This window comes from Xyrauchen texanus, chromosome 43 (genome assembly GCF_025860055.1).
Source record: "Xyrauchen texanus isolate HMW12.3.18 chromosome 43, RBS_HiC_50CHRs, whole genome shotgun sequence".
Lineage (NCBI taxonomy): Eukaryota > Metazoa > Chordata > Actinopteri > Cypriniformes > Catostomidae > Xyrauchen > Xyrauchen texanus.
In genome coordinates this window covers 27,183,411-27,201,711 of record NC_068318.1, presented here as the reverse complement: position 1 = coordinate 27,201,711, position 18,301 = coordinate 27,183,411, and the positions used below count along the sequence as shown (strand labels likewise).

The following is an 18,301-nucleotide window of genomic DNA, read 5'->3' as shown; positions in this document are numbered from 1 at the left end:
TCATCAGCTTGATCATATTGCTGTCCAGATCTTTTCTCTTCATTGCTAACAAGCACAACAATTGTGTTTTCTACCATTTGATTTCCAAATCTCTGTTTGAGTTGGGTGAACATCTCCATTTCTTCCTGTGAGAGCTTGTTATCCTGCAGAACCAGGAGGAACACACGTGTTCCTGGGTATGATGGCTTCAGCTCCTCTATTTTATTAACTTCTTGATCTGGGCTTGGTGTTTGGAAAAGGCCTGGAGTGTTAATAATACAGAACATCTGACCAGCTTCTTTTCCCTCAGCCTTCTCAAAAGTGACCTTTTCTGATTGAAAGTGATTGTTCCCGATAAGTGCGTTCCCAATCAGACACTTGTCCTTGCTGTTCTTTCCCAGCAGCACCACAGTGATCATGTTGTGATCTTCACTAAATTGCTCGACAATTGCACTCTTCACTGTATACATAGATGTATGAAAAAAAGAAGAGAGAAATCACAGTGATAATTCAGTCATATGAAAACTGAGCTTTACATTTTGATGGCCGAGGGTTTACGCATAGTTTTTTCATGATGAAAATGCCAAACCACAAATATTTGAGAAAGAATCCCTTCTGTCATTTTGCCATTATTTTTTACAGGATTGCAAAGAAGTGTGTTTATCTGATGATAAAGTTAGCATATTGATACCATTACCATGAGCAACTAATTTTAAATCATAAGAAAAAATGAAAAACAATGAATTAAATGAAAATATAAAAGAAAACCACATTGCACTTACACATGTTGAGTTTCAGATTCACATTTAAAAGAGAAAAATGATGAGCTCAGTAAAAATCAAGCCATGTTTCACACGCACTCTAGACAGGACAGATCTTGAGTAAATGAAAGTAAAAATAAACTTTTCTTGTGAAGAAAAAAAAATGGGCATGGCCACGAACTTGTCTATCACAGGTTAAGTATGTTAGATATCAGCAGTTGTGCCTTTGCTGCAGATTCTCAATACATTTTCAGTGGATTCTCTCCAACATTTTCCATTTTTCTTTTCTTCTCAGAAATGTTTTGTGCACAAAGTAACAAAAATTAGTTTGGCTGATTAGTCTTTTAAAGCTCCTGCATGGTTAATTAGATTGACCGTTGATTATGTCTATATAACCAGTGTGAGTACCCAAAGAACACATCTAAAGACATTAAAATGAGCCAGAAGTAAAAAATAAAAATAAACATTTGGTACTAGTTTCTCCACTTCCTGCTAGGAAACATCATGTTTTGCAGAGCATCTTTTAAATCCCCTCATGCAAACTGTCACTGAGACAATCGTCCATGTCGAAAGAGATATTTAATCTTGCACATCAGCAAAGCGAGAGTGAAATAAATTGATGTTGCTCATGCAGTCATTTCCAGATGGCTAGACATTCACACTCTCCCCTAAGAAAAATTAAATATAAGAATTAATAATGACTATAATCCATTATTAGGCAAACCTACAAGTCAATATGAATTCAAAATGAAATCTCAAAAATCTTCTCAAGCAGGAAGGTATTCGCATCTACGGAAAAGATCTGAAGTGTTGTCATAAAACCAAATTAAGGATTCAAGTTTAACTTGGCATGTTCAAATTCCAGTTTATTCACCAGGTTACAAGAAACACCTCTGATGTATCTGTTAGGCATGTAAGTAAAAATGAAAGTAAAAATAGATTTGTACATATGTAAAAAAAACTGAGCAGGGGTGTCACATGAAAAGCTGGTACTCGTACAGTCACACAACCAAATTCACAGTTCAGATACCGCTGTTGAGGTAATCACGAGCAAAATGGCCTGTCTAAGAAGGTGCTGTTGTTCGTGTTGTTCCCGCTCTGGTTCTACTCAACAAAGTAAGTTTTCACTTTGACTGGTTGTCTAGCAAGATTTATAATAAACTGCATTCATTAAAGCTCATGACTTAATTACTTTAAATGTTCTGCTGATACAACAAATGTTTCCTAATATAAAAAGCCAAAATGTACAAAAGTTCAGATTACTGGTTTTATTTTTTCAAATCCTTGAAAAAGTCAGTATATATATTTCATTTTTATATTATGCGGTTAGTTCTGGTTTGGTGCTGGTGTAGCTGGTGGTCTAGCAGGGACATACAAAATATAACAAGTGAAGCTAGTCAAGGTTTTCTGGTCAATCTGGTAAACCAAGGAAGTTTTGTATGTTAAGCTAGTCATAAAAGCCTTTTATGCTGCACGCTCAGTGAGGTTCATGCTTGAAACATATTTATTGAGTCATAAATTCAAAGGAAATGTGAAATACATACATGTATATATAAGTAAAATAAACTGAAATGTTCTCCTAAATAGTGTAATAGAATTTGTCTGAGCATACAAGATCTTCCTCTGAGATCTTTATGGTATTATTTCAGTGTTTGTTATTTTTTCAGTGAAGGTTATTTTTCTCCATTAATCAACATCTTATGGAGTTTTGAGTTCCTTGCCACAGTCGCCTTCAGCTTGCACACTGGGGTTATTAATACAATTATTATTGAATTACTTATTTTTAAACACGATTAACAATCGTATTGTTTACACAATGATGATTCATCGACATTATAGACATTACAGTTTTATCGTCTGTTAATGCCTGATCTTCTGTAAAGCTGCTTTGAAACGACGTGTGTTGTGAAAGGCGCTATACAAATAACATTGACTTGACTTGTTTTGTGACTTTATGCTGTTTTTACTGTACTGTTAACATGTTCAGTTCAGGGTCTGTGTTTCTTGTTGAATGCAGATGATGTACAGTATGTTATGCCTTTTAAGAGACAAATGCCTTGTTGAGATACACTATGTTTTGTTGTTTTAATAGGCCGAACGCTTCGCATAGTAATGATTGGAAAAACTGGAGTCGGAAAAAGCGCTGTGGGAAACACCATCCTTGGTAAAGAGGTTTTTGAATCAGCCCCTGATGCAAACTCTGTCACTCGCAGGTGCCAAAAAAAAATGGTTCATGACCAAAGAGACATTTATGTGATTGACACACCTGGAATCTTGGACACTAACTTGGATGAAAGAGAGAAAATCAAAAAAGAAATTGTGAGATGCATTCAGGTTTCAGCACCAGGCCCTCATGTGTTCCTGCTGGTGATGCAGATTGGCCGTTTCACAGCTGAGGAGCATAATTCAGTCAAAGCCCTGCAAGAGATCTTCGGTGACGAAGCTTCTAAATACATGATAGTAGTCTTTACCCATGTAGATTCCCTCAAGAGTCAAACAATAGAAGACTATGTTGAAAAAGGTCACAAAGAACTCCGTAAAGTAATCCAGAGTTGCGGTTCTCGATATGTTGCCTTTAATAACAATAACATAAAAAATCGAGCTCAAGTGAAGAAATTAATTGAGAAGATTGATGAAATGGTGGCAGCCAATGGGGGAGAATGCTTCACACAGGATATGTACAAAGAAGCTGAAGAGAAAATTCAGCAACAGGACATGGAGAGAGAGGAGGCAGAGCTTCTGGATTATGACTTTAAATTTGTCAGGACTCTCGATGAGAGAGTCATTTTGTTTCAGCAAATACTGATGGAAGGTCTTGAAAAGGATGCTAAAAATAATGGCATTTATGCGCAGAATCAGAAAAAACACCTTTCATGAGCATCTTAATTCAGATATCACGGATACAATCTAAGGAAGATGTGTTTTATTGGTATTTCTAACTTTATTTACTCATTTATGTGATTTTTGACAGTATAAACATTTATTAAATATATCACTACAGCAACAGAACATGGAAAGCGAGATGACAAAGCTTCTGAAATATGAATTTATCTTGCTTCAGATCCTTTATGAGAAAACTTCTTTTTTTGTTCTTAAAACCTGCTGATTGGAAACTTTATCTAGTTTGAAGTAGAGTTTGAATGTTATCATGGAAATGTTATGAAATCCAGCCTACAGTATATACTGTGTAATTAAAAAGGAGCTGCTTAGATTGTGTAAATAATAACATACCTTAAGGGAGTGTGCAGCCAAAATACTTGTTTTTAATAGAGATTAATTCTTAAGACATATTGTCTTTCATATTAACCTATAGACAAAGTATTCCTGTAGTCGTGGAACCAAATCTAAAAAACATTTTTTTGTTTGTTGACTGCAACACATAGGAACACAGAGTGAGAAAATAATGGAAATGTAATTTTTTTTTTTTCTGAAGGCACTGTAATTATTTAGCCATTTTTTGCTTGTTGTTTGTTATTTTCAGAGACTTTGATTTCACTAATGCATTAAGTCATGTGATTTTGCAATAAATATGTCATTTTTATGTACTGTAGTGTGGTAATGTATTAAAATGTTACAATTTCACTTAGATATACTGTCTTTAGTTAATAACAGTATATGTAAATGCATATATTTCTTTACCATTATTTCTACTTCAAGGCCACACACTCAATATTACATTATGTAGATTAACAGTTTACCATATTCATTTTAAACATAGGATCAGACACAGTGGGAACATTCCACGTGTAATGAATTCTTATATTTCTACTATCGTCTGAGCTATTACAGAATTGATCAGTTAAAGATTAAGCTCCGCATGAAAAGATGCTGACTACCACACCTGGACACACAAGTTTGAATCCAGGGCTTCCCATGGAACCAATTGGCCCGGTTGCTAGGGTGGGTAGAGGCACGTTGGGGTAACCTCCTCGTGGTCCCTATAATGTGGTTCTTGCTCACAGTGGGGCGAATGGTGAGATGTGCATGGATGCCGCTGAGAATAGCATGAAGCCTCCCCACACGCTAGGTCTCCATAGTAACGTGCTGAACAAGCTATGTGATAAAATGCGCAGATTGGCTGTTTCAGACGCGGAGGCAAGTGAGATTCGTCCTCCGCCACCCGGATTGAGGCGAGTCACTACACCACCATGAGGATTTAGTGCGCATTGGCAATTGGGCATGTCAAGTTGGGGAGAACCCCGAACTTCAAAATAAAATCCTGCTTCATTTAGATTTTGAGTATGGGCTTTTCAATGGCTTATGACAATAGGGTGGCAGATGACCAATATTTACATAATGTATAGTAAATTAGACAATTGATGTGAATGCTTATTTTATACAATATTGTAGACATAAATGTACACGGTAGATGTAAATGTATCTCTTTTTCATATTCTTAGAGTTACACAATTATATATGAAATTATGTAGATTAACAGTTCACCATGTTAATTTTAAATGTATGATCAGTCACAGTGGGAACATACTATGTGTAATTTGTAAAATAGAGAAGATTACATTGTCATATTACCATTACTTCTGAGTTACAGTATGTTATAGATTTTATCAGTTATAGATCAGCTTAAATAAATGACAAATAAAATAGCATTGTGGTCACGCAGTTGTGCTTATACAAGCTTAGTTTCAATTCCATTAAGGTTGTGAGCAATAGGAAATGAGGGGAACTGGAGACATGGATATGTTTCTTTGCCCAGGATGAAATGGATCTGATACTGAGAATATGTGTTCCGGGACCATGTTGTTTATGAATATTAACCTCTAAATGTTTCATTTAGACACTCATCAAGCAAAATTTTAAATAAATAATTTCATTGGGGTGGTTTGGATTTGTTTCTTAAACAGGGGTGTTTCTAGGACTTGAGGAGGTTCGGGGCTTAGCCCGGCCCCATTTAAGTGGGTGTGGCTTTAGGTGACCCCCCATCTATTTGAAATAAACACACTCTACCTTTATGTTTTTGTTTTTCTATACTCTGGCACCTTACAATGAAATTACAGTGATTCCCACAGGATTTTGCGAGACTATGGTGGTTGGACTTATGATCCTCTAGGGGGGTTCGGGGGCATGCTCCCCCTAAAGAAAATGTAGTACATTTTAAAGTTAAATACTTCCATCTGGTGCACTTTGAGAGCCAAATTAAGAGGCTAGTGTTGTGCTCTTGTAAACAATTTTGTGCTCTTAAAGCTGCAGTAGGCAACAGAGCCAAGGCCTGCCTCGCCAAAAGCGAATGGCTAAAATGAGCTGGACTGACACTACCAACCCAACATTTTCACCCAGAGCTAGAGTCTGTGGTGCTAACTAATCTCTCACAGGGCCTCATTTAACTTAGACACCGTGTCTTTTCCTCATCTGGGTTTGACATCTTTAAAAATATTTTTGTATGCTCATTCCGAAAATCAGGGTAAAAACTAGGGATGTCAGTTTCAGCTTTTTATCTTTTAATGTTACCTCAGACCACTAACGATAGCTAGCTATTGAAGCCATAAGTAGTGTAACGTTATGCCAATTAACACTAGTTATTAGTTATTAGTAACACTAACGTTAATTTACGTTAATCATCAGGATTTTAAATTCGGCAGTAATATTATCTGTTTGCTCTTGTACACTGATGATGATAAATTGTGCGTGGAGTAGTGTATAAATGCAGTGGATACATTTAATTTTAATTAACGTTAATTACCACAAAGATTATGTCCTCAACCAAATAACGTTAGACGGATCCAGGAATACTCCAGTGCATATATCTGCGAGTGTGTGTGATCACGTGAGTTTACAGCAGTGGGTGAGGAGCTGACTGGTGAGTGAGAGAGCGCAAAACACAACCATTTATTTTATGTTATTATGAGATGAGAAGTGTAAAAATGTTTTTGGTTCATTATGAGAACTTAGGCAATGAGGGGTAGGCGACGCATTATGAGCGGGGCAAATGAGACTGTGGCAGGCCACCAGAAATTTCAATACTGCAAAAATGACTAATTTCCTGATTTATCATTTAACAGTAAAATAATTTATTTTGGTGTATCATTAGTTTACTCTAATATGAACACCTAAGTCAGTCCGTTGCTGGTTACTAGCATAAGTGGACTAGCACACCCCATGCAGACAATTTGTTCAACTGATTTGATTTACTTGACCTATGAGACAAACCCGGATAAACCACAATGAGAGATGTATCACCCACTGTATATGTCAATTATGATTAAGATATAGGCTATTTCTCCACCAAATGTACACTTTCTGCTTCACACGGATCTCAATCTGGATGAAAGCGTGGGAATTTTTGTGCAAATCTTCTGTAAATTTGCACTTTCGTGTGGGCATTGTTTCCACTGTCATTTGTCAAGCAATTGACATGACTGTCAGTGTCAAGCAATTGTTTGATGCCAAACACAACAGTGTTAGCGGAGAGATTGACAGGCAGAAATTTGGCCAATAGTTGCATCAAGCCTCTTATAATCGACTAATTGGTGTGTGAGAAGGCAGGACTTACAAAGAGGAGTTAAAGCACTGCAAATATGCATGTGCACACACAATGAAGTATCAGACCAGCTGCACATCATAATATAACTAAAGCCGAATCCAATCCCGGCCAGATGCTTTTTTAAGGTCCAAAAAAAGAGCACATGTCTGGGAATAAGAGGACATATGCTCACCCTACATTTGGACGTCCTTGACCAGCCCACAAGTTTAAAAGTATTAAGTTAAACAAGTAGGTAACATCAGTAAATCCTCACCATTACTCTTCTTTTCGATAAAGTCCAAAAGGCTGCGTTGCTTTTTTTCTTGACGTTTCATTTTTCCTCCAGAGTGACACAAGATGCCTCTCTCTAGTAGCGTGAGGCGGAGGGGGAGGGTGTCATGTTATGTGAACTTCAAACAAAATAGTTTGAGTAGCCTACGTTCTTCAAAGATCTGCGAGACGTTCTTCAAAGATCTGCTTCATGAAGATTATTGCATGTTCATACAAAAATATTTTTGATGTTAATGTTGAGCTGCACCTAAATGTGTGTTGCCTACATTTAAAATTACATTCGAGGCTACAGTCAAAACATTCGGGGCTGAAGCCCCGGAAAAATGACCTGGCGACGCCGATGGCTAATGTTATTAATTACAATACTACTATGAGTTCTCGACCAATTTGGGTTTTTCAATGGTTGATGGCTGATTCAGACACTGTACAGAGAGCATGGTGCGGCTGACTGATATATACAGTACATACCATGTAATTACAGTAAACAATATGCTCCTTTTAAACAATATTTACTCAACATCTGAAATGTTTTCATGACAAGCCCATGGTAGATTTTTGGAACTGTTACTGTTAGTCAACCAAGTGGGCACAGTTATTGGCAGATGCATTTACATTTATGCATTTGGCAGACGCTTTGATCCAAAGCAACTTACAGTGCAATTATTACAGGGACAATCCCCCAGAACAACCTGGAGTTAAGTGCCTTGCTCAAGGACACCATGGTGGTGGCCGTGGGGTTAGAACCTGTGACCTTCTGATTAACAGCCCTATGCCACCACCATACATACAATACAATGCATAATCACTATAAAAAATAAATAAATAAAAAAAAGCATTAAGTAATGGAAAGAACAGGAAAAATTTGTGCATAATGTTGCTCAGAAGGAAGAAATTCTTTAATATGTTTCTCAGAAGAAAGATGTTATTTGATTATAGGCTCATTACTGCTTACATTCTCTTGTCATGACACACATCAAAAAGTATGTATCCTTGTAAGACCACATTTTCCAGATTGCTATGCTTACAACATGAAAATGACATTTTGATATGCAAATGATATCATTTTTTTAAGTAATTATATACTTCATAAATATACAATTTGATTGTTTAACAATGTTTTTGTTTTCTTTGTTTACTTCTGATGAAATGAATTAAATTAACATGTGATTTTTTTTTTCAAGAAAACACAAACTCTTAAAATGTACTTCATAGTTTCCCCTGAGGAAGGGGCCTTCTTTCTCAGGGACGGGGCACCCTCTGGTATCCACGCCCAGACCTTTGGAACCTCCACGTCTGGCCCTTGGACAGGATGCGGAAGATCTAAGTGGTGTACCTCTCCTTGAAGACGGCCCTCCTGATTGCACTCACTTCCATCAAGAGGGTCGGGGACCTGCAAGCGTTCTCTGTCAGCGACACTTGCCTGGAGTTCGGTCTGGCAGATTCTCACATCATCCTGAGACCCTGACCGGGCTATGTGCTATGTATATACTAAATTGATTGTAGCAAATTAATATATTTTTTAAACTGCAGGTAGAGGACAAAATTCAATAAATCAGCTTTGAACATGGCACTATTATCACAGTAATATGCCAAAATATACTAGATTCTGCTATTGCAATCTCATTTCTCTGATACCTTTTTATTTGGGTAATTTTCTATGATTTTTTTCTCTTTATTTAAAAAAATCATCTTTTTAATTCAACTAATGCATTCAATGACATTATGTGTACAGTGCACTAAATTTTATGCAGTGTACTGTAGTTTCATGCATTTAAATGCACACAATTCACCCACAAAAATATGGTGTAACAGTAGATGTAAAAGTATTTTGTTTTATTTTACCATTCTTTCTCCCTGATATACAAATTAAATCATGCACATTAACAGTTCAACATATTCATTTTAAACATATGATCAGTCACACTGGGGATATACCATGCGTAATTTGTAAAGTAGGGAACAACAGATTTGTCACATTCACAGTTGTCTTTTGTTTGTTTACTTTTATTTTGAAATTCTTGTTAAAGTTCCTGTTCCCCAGTCATGTGATTTCCTTTTTTCCCTCCGTGTTCATGTGTCTTGCTTTCATTGGTTCATTGCTTCATTACTTTGTTATCAGTTCTAGTTTATAATTGGTTTTAGTTAATTGTCTTGTTATTTTGTTTAGAGTTATGTTTGTTCATTGGCTTTTGTTACCCATGTCTGTGTATTTAAGCCCTCATGTTTGCCATTGTCTTTTGTCGATGGGTGTAATGCCACTGGGAATGAGAAGGATTAAGTTAAGAATGAGATACTGGGCAAACATAAAAGGTCAATCGGAAAATCATCCAGTTAAGAATGTTTTAAGTGATTGTTGGGAATATAACTATAAAAAACTAACAAGTTTTGGATGGTTTATTAATGAGGAGGCAAGAGAAGTAATTAAAGATGTTATTATTGCCAATTGTGTGGTTCTGCCAGCAATTCCTCCTTGGTTTTTTACAATACCTTCTATAGATATTCAGTTACATAAAGACAAACATAATGAGGAGAATATCCTGGATAGAGTAAAGGTACAAGATTACATAGATCAAATATATTATAGTGCCATCCAGATATATACTGATGGCTCAAAAGATCCAGATTCTGGTATAACATCTGCAGCAGTATTCATACCGCAATTTAAAGTTAACATTTTGAAAAGAACTTCAGATCACATCTCAGTATTTACATCAGAATTAATAGCAATTATTTTAGCATTACAGTGGGTCGAAGAAGTTCAGCCAATCAGATCAGTTATATGCACTGACTCTTTATCTGCAATTGAAAGTCTAGCAAGTGGTACTTTGTAGAATCAGACACTTGAGAATCATTATTCAGTTTCTTTGGATACCAGCTCATATGGAGGTGGCAGGAAATGAAGAGGTGGATAGTTTAGCCAAACAGGCCATAAAATTTCAAGAAGTTGATATTAAAATTGCATTGAGTATGAAGAAAAGGAAATTATGAAGAAATGGCAGAAGGAGTGGGATAGTGGAAATATGGGTCGACATTTATACAAAATTCAAGAAACAGTTGGTTTAGAAAGGAAACATTTTGGAAATAGGAGGAAGGATGTTATAATTTCAAGAATGCGCATTGGCCATTGTCTACTAAATCAAAGTATGGTCAGGATTGGGAAACACCAGACTGGGTATTGTGACAAATGTAGTTCCGAAAATATGGAAACAGTAGAACATGTATAATTAAAATGTGAGGCTTATGCAAGAGAAAGATTTAAATTATTTCAAGCATTAAGAAAAATGGAAATAGAAGTTTTTTCTATCCAAGCATTATTAGGTAATGGCCCAAAGCAATTTAAAATATATGAAGAAGTATTTAAATTTTTAATAGACACTCATTTAAGTAACAGGATTTAGGTCAATACTACCATAACGTTATCCATACTCCAATCCAGTAGGTGGCGGGAATGCACCATTAAAATTTGGTTTGCCAACCGCCATTAAACGTGAAAGAAGAAGAAGAAGATTGTCTTTTGTCAGGTATTGTACATGTAACCTTGTTGTTTTGCCAAAGTGTAGTCTAGCCAGTGTGCATGTAACGTTTTTGTTTTGTTTTTGTTTTGTTTTTACCTTAGTCTAGCCTTGTCATGTTTAGTTAGGTCCATGGTTTCTTGTTTTTGTTTCACTTTCATTTAGTTAGGGATACTGGTTTCCACGTTTGAAGAATAAACTGCACTTGGGTTCATCTTAACTTCATCATCATCATCGCCTCTGCCACTGGAGCCTTCCATGGCTCTGCCCCCCGGAGCCTCCCATGGCTCCGCCTGCCTCTATTCTGCCCCCGGAGCCTGCCTCTGCTCTGCCCCCGGAGTCTTCCACGGCTCCGCCCCAGAGACCTTTCCTCACGCGGCTCCGCCCGCTCCCCCAGAGGCCATTCCTCCCATAGCACCTTCTGACCGGGTCCCTGTCCTGTGGCCTCCTCCTGACCCAGTCCCTGTCCTGTGGACTCCTCCCTGGCCTCCTAACCCAGTCCCTGTCCTGTGGCCACATCCCAGGCCCCCTGACCCAGTCCCTGTCCTACAGCCGCCTTCCAGGCCCCCTGACCCAGTCTCGGCCCTGCGGCTGCCTCCCTGACCTCCCGTTCCCCACCTTGAGGCCATTCCCTTGGTCTCCTGGCTGCCCATCTGGTTTGTTCTAGTCTCCTGGCCGTCCCCCGGATCTGCTCTTGTCCCCTTGGTCTCCTAGCCACCCGTCTAATCAGCTCTGGTTTCCTTAATCTCCTGGCCGCCCGCCTGATCTGCTCTGGTCTCCTGGCCACCCGCCTGATCTGCTAAGTTCTCCCTGACCTTGCCTTGTTTCTCTGCTCCCCTTGTGACCCCTTGAACTGCCTGTTTGCCCCTGGTGCCCCCTTGAACTGCCTGTTTGCCCCTTGTGCCTCCCTGAACCACATCTGTTCCCCTACAATTTGCCTTTTTATTGTATTTTTATTTTTATGGAGCGTCTGGTATCCGCTCCTTTAAGGGGGGGCTCCTGTCACATTCACAGTTGTCTTTAGTTTGTGTACTTTTATTTTGAAATTCTTGTTAAATTTCCTGTTCCCCAGTCATGTTATTTCCTTTTTTCCCTCTGTTCATGTGTCTTGCGTTCATTGGTTCATTGCTTTATTGCTTTGTTATCAGTTCTAGTTTATCATTGGTTTTAGTTAATTGTCTTGTTATCATCTTTAGAGTTCTGTTTGGCCATTTATCTTTTGTCAGGTATTGTACATGTAACCTTTGTTCAGTGTATCCAGTGTAAATGTAACCTTGTTGTCTAGTCTAGCCATAGTCATGTCAAGTTTAGTTTTGTAATGTTTAGTTAGGTCCATGGTTTCTTGTTTTTGTTTCACTCACATTTGTAGTTAGGATACTGGTTTCCACGTTTGAAGAATAAACTGCACTTGGGTTCATCTTAACTTCATCATCATCTCTGCCTGTATGTCAGCAACGTTACAAGATTCTTATATCACTGAGCTAAAATGTGTTAAAAGGCATTTTAACCCATTTAACATTAAATGGGTTGTGGGGGGTTACCCCCCCACAAAATGTTACTTTACATCTGATTGTCAACATACACTGCTAAATTTTCCTGATCCATGAGATCATGGCATGTATCTAAAGTTTGATTTTGAGGTCATTTGATCTAATTGTTGATCAAATATTTTACTGATGCAAATTGATGTAACAATGAAAATCCCTACAAATATTGCATGACAAAAAAATACTTATTTGTAATTTTCAGATTTATTTAAGGTGATTAAGGTTTTTCCCATAAAAAGGTCCCCATAAAACACATTGTTTTCTTAAGTGGGACGAATAGATTTATTATGGAACATGTTCAAATTGGGCTCACAAAAACCAATCTAAACACAATGGAGAGGAATTTGTTTATAAAAAATACAGATGTTATGAAATGGCAAATTTCATTGAAATGAACAGAAAATGAATGAAAAGCATTGTGCTGTCTCAAAAGTATTTGTGGAAGTTGACAACTTTGCCCTATAACTATTGTCAATATATATATATTCAATCTTGATACACTGTGTTCAGAAAAAAAAAGCAAATGTTCCTTAAGGTGTGCCTTTAGCCCTGTTGTACCCTATTTGGAACAATTACATTTTATAATAATTTTCTATTAGATCTATATAATTTGTTTTTTTTTTCTAACATGCTTTGTGATGGTCTATAAGATTCTGCAGTCTTCGTTCTTGTTTATCTTTTTATCACGGCAAATTTTGTTATTGAAATGTTTCTGTCTCTCTGCATGTCCAAAATTAGGGGCATACGTTTTTTCACCTGATGATGGCTTTTGTCGTTGTTGTTAAATGCATGACATTTTGATTTACAGACTTTTATCAGCTCTTGAAGCTCTGGGTTTGTTTTACTGATGTAATCATCTAAAGTCATGTCCTTCAGCTTCTCTTTACAAGTGAAAAGAATCAAAGTGTTCACAAGTACATCCTCACCAAACTCTCTTTTCAAGTGTGGGAGAATCTCTCTCTCTCCATCTGTGAATCGGCCGAGCTGCATGACCAGCAAATACACAACAGGCCCTGTCAGAGTGAGCACTTTACATATCTTAATCTGTTTATTCTGGTTTTTATGTCTTTATTAAAGAAATATGTGGTGTCTGCACGACCTCCTGATCTTCCACACAGAGTTAAAGCTGACTTTGAAGAGAGGACTTCTCATGGGTGTGTGAACCGTAGAGAGTAGAGAGCTTTCTCGGGACATCAATTCCCGAGCTTCCTTGGGCCTCACAAGGCATGGACCTGGCAGTCAGCGGAGCGACCAGACCAAGCACGTGCAGCTAGAAGAGAGGAAGTACATCTCCAATATTGTGCTCAAAGTGCTGGTGTATTAATTAAATAATTTGGGTAATCCAATAGCAAATCGATGTAAACTCAAAGAAGGATAAATATTTTGTTTCTTGTTGTGAACACAAATTCTCTTTCAACACTCATTCAGAACCAATTTGAAGTTCTCATCAGCTTGATCATATTGCTGTATTTTTTCTCTTCATTGTTAACAAGCACAACAATTGTGTTTTCTACCATTTCTCTTCCAAATCTCTGTTTGAGTTGGGTGAACATCTCCATTTCTTCCTGTGAGATCTTGTTATCCTGCAGAACCAGGAGGAACACACGTGTTTCTGGGTATGATGGATTCAGCTCCTCTATATTATTAACTTCTTGATCTGGGCTTGGTGTTTGGAAAAGGCCTGGAGTGTTAATAATACAGAACACCTGACCAGCTTCTTTTCCCTCAGCCTTCTCAAAAGTGACCTTTTCTGATTGAAAGTGATTGTTCCTGATAAGTGCGTTCCCAATCAGACACTTGTCCTTGCTGTTCTTTCCCAGCAGCACCACAGTGATCATGTTGTGATCTTCACTAAATTGCTTTATTATTGCACTTCCCACTATAAAAAAAATTAATAAATGACAGTGATAATTCAGTCATATGAAAACTGAGCTTTACATTTTGATGGCCGAGGGTTTACGCATAGTTTTTTCATGATGAAAATGCCAAACCACAAATATTTTAGAAAGAATCTCCTCTGTCATCTTGCCATTATTGATACCATTACCATGAGCAACTTATTGTAAATCATAAGAAAAAATGAAAAACTTAAATTAATGCAATTCATTGATGCATTGATGTTGCTCATGCAGTCATTTCCAGATGGCTAGACATTCACACTCTCCCCTAAGAAAAATTAAATATAAGAATTAAAATGACTATAATCCATTATTAGGCAAACCTACAAGTCAATATAAATTCAAAATGAAACTCTTTCTTAAACATTCCTGGTCTTATTGTGCACAAATCAATACATAGGCTACAAATCTCCTCAAGCAGGAAGGTATTCGCATCTACGGAAAGATCTGAAGTGTTGTCATAAAACCAAATTAAGAGTTAAAGTTTAACTTGGCATGTTCAAATTCCAGTTTATTCACCAGGTTACAAGAAACACCTCTGATCTATCTGTTAGGCAGGTAAGTAAAAATGAAAGTAAAACAAGATTTGTAAAAAACTGAGCAGGGGTGTCGCATGAAAAGCTGGTACTCGTACAGTCACACAACCAAATTCACAGTTCAGATACCGCTGTTGAGGTAATCACGAGCAAAATGGCCTGTCTAAGAAGGTGCTGTTGTTCGTGTTGTTCCCGCTGTGGTTCTACTCAACAAGGTAAGTTTTCACTTTGACTGGTTGTCTAGCAAGATTTATAATAAACTGCATTCATTAAACCTCATGACTTAATTACTTGAAATTTTCTGCTGATACAGCAAAAGTTTCATACTATAAAAAGCCAAAATTGACAAAAGTTCAGATTACTTTTTCAGAACTTTTATTTTTTCTAATCCTTGAAAAAGTCAGTATATATATTTAATTGTTTTATTATGTGGTTAGTTCTGGTTTGGTGCTGGTCTAGCTGGTGGTCTAGCAGGGACATACAAAATGTAACAAGTGAAGCTAGTCAGTATGGGTTTTCTGGAAGTTTTGCATGTTAAGCTAGTCATAAAAGCCTTTTATGCTGCACGCTCAGTGAGGTTCATGCTTGAAACATATTTATTGAGTCATAAATTCAAAGGAAATGTGAAATACATACATGTATATATAAGTAAAATGATCTCAAATCTTCTCCTAAATAGTGTAATAGAATTTGAGCAAACATGTTAAGATTTTACAAGTTCCCAGCATGCATTGATTCGGAGATCTTTATGTTATTTTTCTCCATTAATCAACATCTTATGGAGTTTTGAGTTCCTTGCCACAGTCGCCTTCAGCTTGCACACTGGGGTTATTAATACAATTATTATTGAATTACTTATTTTTAAACACAATTAACAATCGTATTTTATCTAATTACACAATGATGATTCATCGACATTATAGACATTACAGTTTTATCGTCTGTTAATGCCTGATCTTCTGTAAAGCTGCTTTGAAGCGACGTGTGTTGTGAAAGGCGCTATACAAATAACATTGACTTGACTTGTTTTGTGACTTTATGCTGTTTTTACTGTACTGTTAACATGTTCAGTTCAGGGTCTGTGTTTCTTGTTGAATGCAGATGATGTACAGTATGTTATGCCTTTTAAGAGACAAATGCCTTGTTGAGATACACTATGTTTTGTTGTTTTAATAGGCCGAACGCTTCGCATAGTAATGATTGGAAAAACTGGAGTTGGAAAAAGCGCTGTGGGAAACACCATCCTTGGTAAAGAGGTTTTTGAATCAGCCCCTGATGCAAACTCTGTCACTCGCAAGTGCCAAAAAAACATGGTTCATGACCAAAGAGACATTTATGTGATTGACACACCTGGAATCTTGGACACTAACTTGGATGAAAGAGAGAAAATCAAAAAAGAAATTGTGAGATGCATTCAGGTTTCAGCACCAGGCCCTCATGTGTTCCTGCTGGTGATGCAGATTGGCCGTTTCACACCTGAGGAGCATAATTCAGTCAAAGCCCTGCAAGAGATCTTCGGTGACGAAGCTTCTAAATACATGATAGTAGTCTTTACCCATGTAGATTCCCTCAAGAGTCAAACAATAGAAGACTATGTTGAAAAAGGTCACAAAGAACTCCGTAAAGTAATCCAGAGTTGCGGTTCTCGATATGTTGCCTTTGATAACAATAAAATAAAAAATCGAGCTCAAGTGAAGAAATTAATTGAGAAGATTGATGAAATGGTGGCAGCCAATGGGGGAGATTGCTTCACACAGGATATGTACAAAGAAGCTGAAGAGAAAATTCAGCAACAGGACATGGAGAGAGAGGAGGCAGAGCTTCTGGATTATGACTTTACATTTGTCAGACATCTCGATCAGAAAGTCATTTTGTTTCAACAAATACTGATGGAAGGTCTTGAAAAGGATGCTAAAAATAATGGCATTTATGCTCAGAAACAGAGAATACACCGTTCATGAGCATCTTAATTCAGATATCACGGATACAATCTAAGGAAGAGATTTTTTTTTCTAACTTTATTTACTCATTTATGTGATTTTTTTTGACAGTATAAACATTTATTAAATATATCACTACAGCAACAGAACATGGAAAGCGAGATGACAAAGCTTCTGAAATATGAATTTATCTTGCTTCAGATCCTTTATGATAAAACTTCTTTTTTTGTTCTTAAAACCTGCTGATTGGAAACTTTATCTAGTTTGAAGTAGAGTTTGAATGTTATCATGGAAATGTTATGAAATCCAGCCTACAGTATATACTGTGTAATTAAAAAGGAGCTGCTTAGATTGTGTAAATAATAACATACCTTAAGGGAGTGTGCAGCCAAAGTATGTTTGAAATAATTTATATTCTTTTTTTAATGGAGCATAATTCTAAAAATAGACGTTTACATTTATTTTTCAACTATAGACAATTTATCTTAGTGACATGTTGCTTTTAACATTAACCTATTGACAAATTACTCCTGTAGTCGTGGAACAAAATCTTATTTAAAATGTTTTCATTTGATTTTGCAACACATAGCAGAGTGAGAAAATAATGGAAATGTCATTTTTTTTCTGAAGGCACTGTAATTATGTAGCACATGTTTTCTTGTAGTTTGTTATTTTCAGATCATTTGATTTCACTAATGCATTAAGTCATGCAATTTTGCACTAAATATGTCATTTTATGTCCCAATTTGATGTCATATTTATCCACTAGGATAAGCTGTCTATAGTTTAATAACAAATGTAAATATCTATTTCTTTACCATTCTTTATCCCTCAAGGCCACACACTCCAAAAATAAATTATGTAGATTTACAGTTCACCACAATCATTTTAAAATTATGATCAGACACAGTGGGAACATACCATGTGTACTTTGTAAATTAGAAAGAAGCGAATTCGTATATCACCACTATCTTCTGAGCTATTAGAGATTTTATCCTATACAGATCAGTTTATATTCTAATGCAAAGTAAAAAATTAAAGTGCAAATAAGATTGCCTGCATGTGTTTTCTTTATCTATTTAAATTTTACATAATTTTCTAAAATAGTTTTCAGGTATCATTTTACAAAGAAAACTATGTACTGTGTCTGTGTCACTTTCGTCTTACTGTCTTTTAACAGGGCAAAGCAAAATATTATCTTCTGAGTTATCTGCTACAGATTTTGTCTGTTTCAAGTAAGCTTATAATTTAAATGCAAAGTAAAATTAAAGTACAAATATGCTCTGAAAATAAGATGTTGGCATGCGTTGTTTTAATCTAATCTGTACTCAGATTTGACCCTTACTTATTGACAAGCTG

The 18,301-nt window shown here is 36.6% G+C and overlaps 2 protein-coding genes across 3 annotated transcripts; both read left to right on the top strand.

Moving 5' to 3' along the window:
* The first annotated feature begins 1,727 nt into the window (after nt 1-1,727).
* On the top strand, nt 1,728-17,939 carry LOC127635668 (GTPase IMAP family member 7-like). Of its 2 annotated transcripts, XM_052115855.1 has the most exons (3): nt 1,728-1,856; nt 2,833-3,658; nt 17,005-17,939. In XM_052115855.1, exons 1-2 carry the CDS (start codon nt 1,796-1,798, stop codon nt 3,615-3,617), a joined length of 846 nt encoding a protein of 281 aa, XP_051971815.1. In that variant the 5' UTR covers nt 1,728-1,795; the 3' UTR covers nt 3,618-3,658; nt 17,005-17,939. The 2 variants fall into 2 exon arrangements, with proteins under 2 accessions (XP_051971815.1, XP_051971814.1); XM_052115854.1 differs by lacking the exon at nt 17,005-17,939 and having other exon boundaries at nt 2,833-4,268.
* On the top strand, nt 15,037-17,040 carry LOC127635667 (GTPase IMAP family member 7-like). The gene is made up of 2 exons (XM_052115853.1): nt 15,037-15,217; nt 16,179-17,040. The coding sequence occupies exons 1-2, from the start codon at nt 15,157-15,159 to the stop codon at nt 16,961-16,963; spliced, it is 846 nt and encodes a 281-aa protein (XP_051971813.1). The 5' UTR covers nt 15,037-15,156; the 3' UTR covers nt 16,964-17,040.
* Nucleotides 17,940-18,301: the final 362 nt, after the last annotated feature.